At 35.4% G+C, this 7,909-nt stretch overlaps 3 protein-coding genes across 3 annotated transcripts; 1 reads left to right on the top strand and 2 right to left on the bottom strand.

Moving 5' to 3' along the window:
• Positions 1 to 1,662, top strand: LOC108733444 (extensin). Its single transcript, XM_018464620.1, has 2 exons — positions 1 to 58; positions 927 to 1,662. Exons 1-2 carry the CDS (start codon positions 23 to 25, stop codon positions 1,569 to 1,571), a joined length of 681 nt encoding a protein of 226 aa, XP_018320122.1. The 5' UTR covers positions 1 to 22; the 3' UTR covers positions 1,572 to 1,662.
• A 1,420-nt stretch (positions 1,663 to 3,082) lies between these two features.
• LOC108733447 lies at positions 3,083 to 4,416 on the bottom strand. Its single transcript, XM_018464624.1, has 2 exons — positions 4,333 to 4,416; positions 3,083 to 3,649 (listed from the first exon to the last, which is right to left on the bottom strand). The coding sequence occupies exons 1-2, from the start codon at positions 4,339 to 4,341 to the stop codon at positions 3,104 to 3,106; spliced, it is 555 nt and encodes a 184-aa protein (XP_018320126.1). The 5' UTR covers positions 4,342 to 4,416; the 3' UTR covers positions 3,083 to 3,103.
• Positions 4,417 to 6,012: 1,596 nt separating this feature from the next.
• Positions 6,013 to 7,348, bottom strand: LOC108733445. The gene is made up of 2 exons (XM_018464622.1): positions 6,977 to 7,348; positions 6,013 to 6,915 (listed from the first exon to the last, which is right to left on the bottom strand). Exons 1-2 carry the CDS (start codon positions 6,983 to 6,985, stop codon positions 6,286 to 6,288), a joined length of 639 nt encoding a protein of 212 aa, XP_018320124.1. The 5' UTR covers positions 6,986 to 7,348; the 3' UTR covers positions 6,013 to 6,285.
• Positions 7,349 to 7,909: the final 561 nt, after the last annotated feature.

Raw genomic sequence — 7,909 nt, 5'->3', positions numbered from 1 at the left:
CAGGGTCAGTATAGGTTGGTGAATGGTGACCGAACAGCACAGCAACATGAATAGAATTGTAAGTTTTTATTTACTTTCTTGTTTTGGCGATATCCTAAAAATGTTTCGGTTCAAAAAATCTAAGGCCCATGGTGCTTCAGTATTTTGCTTTTTCTTTATTTTTTGAAAAAAGGTGGTTATAATTAACTTTTATCTAACTAACAATTTTTTTATAATCCTTGACGAATGTCCTTCTTTTCATAAGTATAACATTACCTAATATTAGTTACATGCAAAAAATGTCATATCAAATTTTTAAGTTTCAATACATAAAACAATCGAAATGAAGCAATAAAATGATGTTTTGTTTTTACAAAAATGCATCACCTCTTGTTTTGTCGAGTTGTACAGAAACAAATTCAAATCGAAACAAATTCGAATCGAAATAGAAACAGCAACCAGTGATAACAATCGCATCGCAACTTTCAATTACTATTGTCGTTTCTTTGTTTCTCTCGAGCAATCAATGTCATACGACTAGTTCCTAGTAAAGCAAAAAATAAAAATAATATGCAGCACATAAAGAATTTTCGTTCACATGTAGGCGCCGTCCATTTCACAAATGAAGAAAAAAAAAACCTGGTCACTCCTGCTCTTTGACTAGAATTTTATTGTGTAAAGTGAAAGTAAATAACTGCAGCTACAGAAAATACATTTTAAACAAGTCAAGGTATCGCAATTGTTATTCATGTACATATCTGGCTAATGTAATTAAAGCTGTATCGTAGAAAGGAAGATTAGAACCGGCATTTTAACCTTTTATCGATTTAAGTAGGTACCTATACAAAACACGATTTGAATTATTTTAATTTTGTAAGAAACCTGAAGAGCGAGTAGATAGATAACTTAGAAAGGTAAAATTTCTAAAAGCATTCTTGTTTTGTTAGTTTTGCTTGGCGTTTCTGGTTGCCCTTGTGGGTGCCCAACAATATGGTGGTGACCCCAGGACAGCCGCCATCCTGAGCGAGCAACGTTATCAGAGCAATGATGGTTCCTTTGGTGCCCAGTACAAACAAGAGGATGGAGTCCAGTTCAAAGAAGAGAGTCTTCCAGACGGAAGCCGGAAAGGCACATACTCCTATGTAGACCCTTCGGGACAAACAAGAACGATCTCCTACACCGCTGGAAAGCACGGTTTCATCGCTTCAGGAGACGGAGTTCCCCAACCCATACCGACTGTACTGCCCGTAGCTCCCCAACCGCAATACAAGCCGCTGCCGCAATACAACCCCCCAGATTACAGGCCGCCCCAGGACGAGTACAACCCCCCACCACAACAATACAACCCACCACCACAACAATATAACTCACGTCCCCAACAGTACAACCCCCGTCCACAAGAATACAATCCGCCACCTCCCCAGTACAACCCTCGTCCCCAGCAATTTGAACCGGCTCCACAACCCCAATACAATCCTCCTCCCCAGTACGAACCAACAACACCTGCCCCCCACAGGTTCTATCCCCCTGGTAAACTTTCTTTGAATAGGTCGCCTGACGGTTACAGTTACAATTTCCAAAGTAACGTATAATAATACGTTATTGTTGCTAGGTCAATATGTAATTTTTGTACTTTTAATGCATTTTCTTACTTAATAAATAGTTATTTAATTATTTTTATTACAAACTCGTTTGTTTTTACTAATTAGGTGAAAGTAGTATCACACACGTCCGCGTCGAAACCTTGTGCTCATGTTATTTCTACAAAATGTGGGTAATTTCGAAAATTTAAATTTTCCAATGCATTTCAGAATAAGTCATTGATGGAAATTTGTTTTTTTTCCATCTTAACAATTGAATAACTTTCTATTGTTATTCAAAAATTTAAATATTGTTTCTGTTGACCGTTATTAATATGAATACGAAGAAATTGAAGTCGGTTGGTATGTAATTTAGGGATTGGTATTATAAAAAAAGAAACAATATAACAACAAATAAGGAAATCCGTAAGTTAAATGGCATTTTTGCTGACCCCGCAATTAGAAACACTTGGTAATATTCAAGAGAGTTGATAGAATAAAGTAGACAGCAAGGTGTGGCCGAACGTAATAATGTAGTACATAGTAAGTAACATTTTGTCCACTTCCAAATGCTACTTTTATAGAATTCAGGGTCAACTTTGCGTTAATTTTGTGCAAGAAATCGTTTGCTATTTGCTTTGAAACCAACGTTTACTATTTCACCGAACGAAAGTATTACACATACGTATATGCATGTATGTACTTACAAAAATAACAAATTCGTAATCAGTCAACTGTAAACCATATATCTTATATAATATTTTTACTTACATAATTAATATTCAATATATTTTTATGAGTCCGTTTTAAGACGCCCTAAAAATCTTTAAATACACAGTCTAATTATGAATCGATATGCCTAAATAAAGTTGCGAATTCAGTAGCCTTAATCTACCAGTTAGATCCTAGATCCTCATTTGTTTCTAATAAATTAAAAAAAGAGTGATTTTTCGAAAAGTAGATGTTAGTTTTTTTGGCGTTCCTTGTAAACCCATTGAAAAGCACACTAAGCTTTCTCAATCTAATTTTTCTTGATCAGAATAACCCTTATAACAGTTGACTACTGCCCATAAGTCCAGAAAAGTATACTATTCAGGACGATGACCGTGAAAAGCTAACGGATTTCCTGGCTCATCAAAAACTGTCGTTGCGTTTTTGTTTTATTATCTACAACAATTCTTTTTGTCCTACTGTCTATCTAAATCTCTTGTTTCCTGATACTACGTCGATTTTTGACTTCTGTGAGGCTTCCTCTTTTAAATATCCCTTTTGTTTTTATCATTTTTGTATTATTTGAGAGTTTCAGGCTCTCCCTTTTGGTCAGAAAAATTCAAAAAGCGGTACTGCCCAATGCACATTTAGAAATTTGTTTGTCCTTATGGTGACTTTGAAAAAAGAATCATCTCATTTTGCAATACGTTTATTTCAAATTTTTGTCACTAACATACGTAATTCTATCATTTATTTTGTGTCTTAATTATCAATAAACAATCACAGCGAATAATGAAGAAAACTGAATGAAAACAACAACGTCCCATCTGTCTTTATTGTCCTGAAGGTAAGGCGGGCTGACTTTGTGCCATCATCCTTTGCATTAGCAGCTGGCAAGGCAAAAGGGGTGCAGCTTTAGGAGCAGCGGTTGGGTAGATTTTGTTTCCCTCAGGAGCTGCTGTAGGTTGCCAAAGATACACCTGTGGTTGTCCTGAAGATCCTGGAACGCCTGCTTGGGCAAGTTGATAAGGATAGTTCACGTTCGGGGATGGAACAATTGCCCGGGGATTGGGAATGCCGGGCCAGGTCTGAGGTGGGGCAACTGGAAACTGATTGATGGGTACAAAACCTTGTGGAGGGTAACCCATAGATGGGGCTTGAGGTATAAAGAATGCAGGTTGTTGAAAGACTGATGGGTCGATTGCAAGAGGTTGCTGAATCAATTCTGAACTGTTTTGCGGTAGAGCGTACATAGGGAATGCTACAGTCTGGGATGGTTCCAGAAGAAACGTTCCTGACAACTGGTAATTCGGCAGGAAACCGTCTTGGCCATGAACACTTACACCGCATAAGGCTATCACTAAGGATAATGCGAAAATCTGAAATAGAAATTTCATATTTTTTATAAGCACAGAATAAATCATATGATAATTAAAAACAAAAGGCTTTATAAAATAGCACAAATGGTGCGGTAAACGCCATCTGTAGTACAATGCTACATTTTAGGATTACATATGCTCCAACAAGGTCCATTTAAATATACGGATATCTACTTGCTGAAACGAATCCCGACGTAGCTAACCTCAACGTGATAGGCACGTTACCATAATCGAATAAAATAATTCGAAGTGGTCTGTATTCTGTCGAAACTGGCAGACGCGGATCGCGATTTCGATCTTTTCGGATCTCATCAGCGCGTCGCAGACAGCTCTGATAGAACACAGACCAACTTTTACCTGCTGTCTTAACAGCGCGTTTTAGAAAATACCACAAACGGCGCGGTAAACGCCATCTGTAGTACAGTGCTACGTTTTAGGATTACGTATGCTCCAGCAAGGTACACTTAAATATATGGATATCGACTTGTTGAAACGAATACCGGCGTAGCTAACCTCGACGTGAAAGGCACGTTACCATGATCGAATAAAAAGGCTATATTAAAAAAAAATGAGGACCCAATCACTACACATTACTTAAAGTTCTAATTCTAAATCTTTAAATTAAATAGTTTGATGAAGCATCAACAAATCTTTAAAGAAAACCATGATAAATAAATACTTACTGTCTTCATTTCGTCTAAGATATAAAATAAAACGCAGATTTGTTAGAAACACTTGATTATACTCTCAATTGACGATAAGTAATTGAGTGACAAAATTTCCACATTTTTCACAATTTATTACAGAAAACAGAGCTGGAAATGAAGAAGGGGTTAACCACAAAATTATTCTAAAATTAGTATTGATAACGGTTCAATGATCAATTAAGATATCGTACGTTATTGAATGAATTAAGTCATTACTTTTAATGTCACATGCGTGTCATTTGCGATTTCATATTACGCAGATAAAACAAACGGTAAAATTTACCAAATGTTGTCGCAGAAATAACAGTATCTCTATACAAAAAATATAGGTAATATTGTAAACATTCTTTGTAATAATTGTAGAAAAATGATGAGTAGTTTTACTGTATCTTTATGATATTATGTCTTTTATCGAATGTGAAACCATCTTCAAAGAATGATAATTAAGTTCCTTTACGGAAATTTAAAATAAATGTAAATAAATTGATAGAGTAAAGAAACTGGTAAAGGCTTTCGTTGCTAGCAAAACGTTAGGAAGCATCTGCAATCGACAACGGTCTTTAGACAGCATCAGTTCAGAGTATTAGGGTTTTTTTTGAGGGGAAAGATACCCAGCCGTCTGTACGACTGGGTAGTGTCAGATCCCAGAGGAATATGTCCTCAAATCTACCGACTAAAACCCCTCTTCCTTAGGTCGTTATAGGATCAATAATTAAGGTCCTTTTCAGCCAATTGTGGTTATCCAGGTAGTAGAGGCATGCATCAGCGAGGTCGGAAGTGGTTGTCAATAATTTGAGAAGGTTAAAGGGGAGTATTAGAATTTAACCCTTACTAAAGATTTGTAACTCCGCCATTGCCGGTCCCAAGCCCGGATGAGAAAGGAGGAGGGTGAATTTTTTAAGATAATGTTGTTAAGTTATAACTGTGCAATTAAACATATACTTAAATTTTAAATAAAGCTTTTTGAGGGTTGATCGTCTCGGCGAGTTCTTTTTTTCCTTATCCTCTTGGCAAATAAGAAAAACAGTAGAGAACTAGTTTTTATTGTTATTATTTTATGTAGTAAAATAATTTAGAATTGTATCTGTTGTTTATCTTATTTTCTTTTACTGCTGGGGTTAAATAAATAACAAACATATTAACGTAGGAGCCTCTAATGTATTTAAGGCTGTACTCTAGGCCCGTTAATTAATTAGACTTGGATAATACGTGACTGAACTTGATATTTTACAGAAATTCATTTTTTGGCAATATTGATTTGCTAAAATCAATTTTCTACCATCGTCTGTTAGTAAACAATTAATTACGAAACTTATTGCTAACCAGGCTGTTGTTTATCAAGAATTATTTGTTTGTTTGGTACACAATTTTTTATACGTACGAAAGACGTAAATAAATAAATCGTCATAATAATTTGGTATATTCAAGAAGTTTTGATAAAATATTATACTTTAGTGAAATATGTTTGTTTTGCTTTTGTTTGATAACTGTACCATCTTGTTTGTTCTAAATAATGCCAGTTGTTTGCCATTTTGTTTTGCAATAGTGGGTATATGGAAAATGCAATAATAACATGTATATAATATGGTTTAGTTAATTTTTATTTATTTTACTACTTTTGATACAAGTTTACAATTTTTATTACACATTTTTATCTTTACTACTTAAATTTCACATTAACATCTTTACATCACAAGTAGGTTCTGGAGCCTTTCTCCACCATTGTCCATTTCAAATTTCGTTAAGAGGGTGGTTCACGTTTTACAATGTTCCAATTATTTCTTCCTCTATAAACTTGTTGATTTAATTTCTTCTCTTCCACCCAATGCCATAAAACTGATATTGCAAAATGGACCAATACATGGGAAGAAAGGCAGAACTAGTTGACCAGAACGTTGTTATGAGTAAAAACGTTAATTATGTCAGTCTCTACTGCCGTGGTGCCAAAACAAACTGGTTTTGCGCAGCCGCGTTTTGTCTCAATAGTTGGCAAGGGGTAGCTGATGCATCGGGGGTTGCTGGGTAAACTTTGTTCATACCAGGTTTCATTTGACGAACAATGAACAATTGTTGTGGATTTCCTGAAGATCCTGGGGCAGCAGTTTGTACAAATTGGGGATAGTATCCAACAGCTGGTGCAGCTGGAATTTGTTTGTTGATAGCCCCGGCGTCATAATGGGAAGCGAGCGTTACTTGAGGATATGAAACTGGAGTAGCCTGTTGTTGATTGAGAATGGTATAGAATTGAGGGTATTGTTGACCCATGTATGGTGTTTGTATTTGTTGAGGTACCAAGATGTAGGGAACACTGGGGGCTTGTTGCTGTTGTTGTACGAGACCGGTGGTGTTTTCTGGTAAAACGTAAACGGGATCCATAACAGTTTGGGATGGAGCCAACAAGAAGGTACCAGAGAGTTGATAATTTGGACCACCATTTTGATCCTGGGCGGGTTGTGCCGCGGGTTGTTGTTGGACAACGGCGGGTTGCTGCACTATTTCCTGACCGAAGGCGGTGTTGATGTTGAAGATGACAACGGATACGAAAGACAAAACTACGAACTGAACAAGAAAAAATATGAATTTTAGTTATCATAAAGATTGTTATTCTATTGGTACTCACCATGTTCATATTGTTTATCGTGGTTAATCAGATAGATTAGTTTCAAAGAAGACAAAACCCGTTGTTTTGGTGGTAGTAGAAGACTGAACCGAAGTGGATTTTGAGATGCTGTTTTGGGAATTCCGGTTGGCTTTTATAGTACCGACGAATTGACGTTTAATGACGCTTTTCCCACTATCCCGACCATTTATTCTCGGAAACGGAACCGAAACGAAGGAGGGATTGAAACCGCGAAATTTTTTGCTAAATCGGTTTGTAACGGTGATCTTGCCAATTAAGACAAGACCATGATCATGAATGCAATTTTGTCAATTATTGGGCTGCATTTTTTATACCGATTATAATATTCGAAATGCATTTAATTGCGTTATTGTACGGTCAATTAGGTGTGTACAAATATAATTACCGAAGATATGGAAATGACATGTACTTGTCTACTTATAATTAATTAAGTATATGACGGATTAGATTAAAACGCTAATGCAAAAGTGCTTTGAAAAAATGGCTGAAAGATATTTTGACACCAAATGAAGATATGATCATCTGAATTTTCTTGCTATATGTCATTTTTCATTAGGATTCAAATATAAATATAAGGATTATATTTTGAATCCAAGAAAATAGTTAAATTTAGGAAACTGAAGCTTTGTTTTAGTTTAAATCTTCTTTCACATTAAAATTTTACATTGGCTTTCTTCACTGAATGAGTGTAGAAAATATTAGGTACTTTATTTTTAATTAACAATAAAATCTTTAATACATGTATGTATTATTTTAGAAGTATTGAAATATTTGGCTTTTTGTGTAGTTTTTCATATAAAAATTTCAATTTGGGACATATATCAAATTGATAAAATTTAATGTTAGCTAATGACAATAAATCGAATACGTAATGGGATTCTTAGTATTTACATATTTTCAAAACGTTTTAAT

This window comes from Agrilus planipennis, unplaced genomic scaffold, assembly GCF_000699045.2.
Source record: "Agrilus planipennis isolate EAB-ADULT unplaced genomic scaffold, Apla_2.0 scaffold49, whole genome shotgun sequence".
Taxonomy (NCBI): domain Eukaryota; kingdom Metazoa; phylum Arthropoda; class Insecta; order Coleoptera; family Buprestidae; genus Agrilus; species Agrilus planipennis.
Note: the sequence above shows the minus strand (reverse complement) of the source record. Positions and strands in the feature narration are given on the sequence as shown.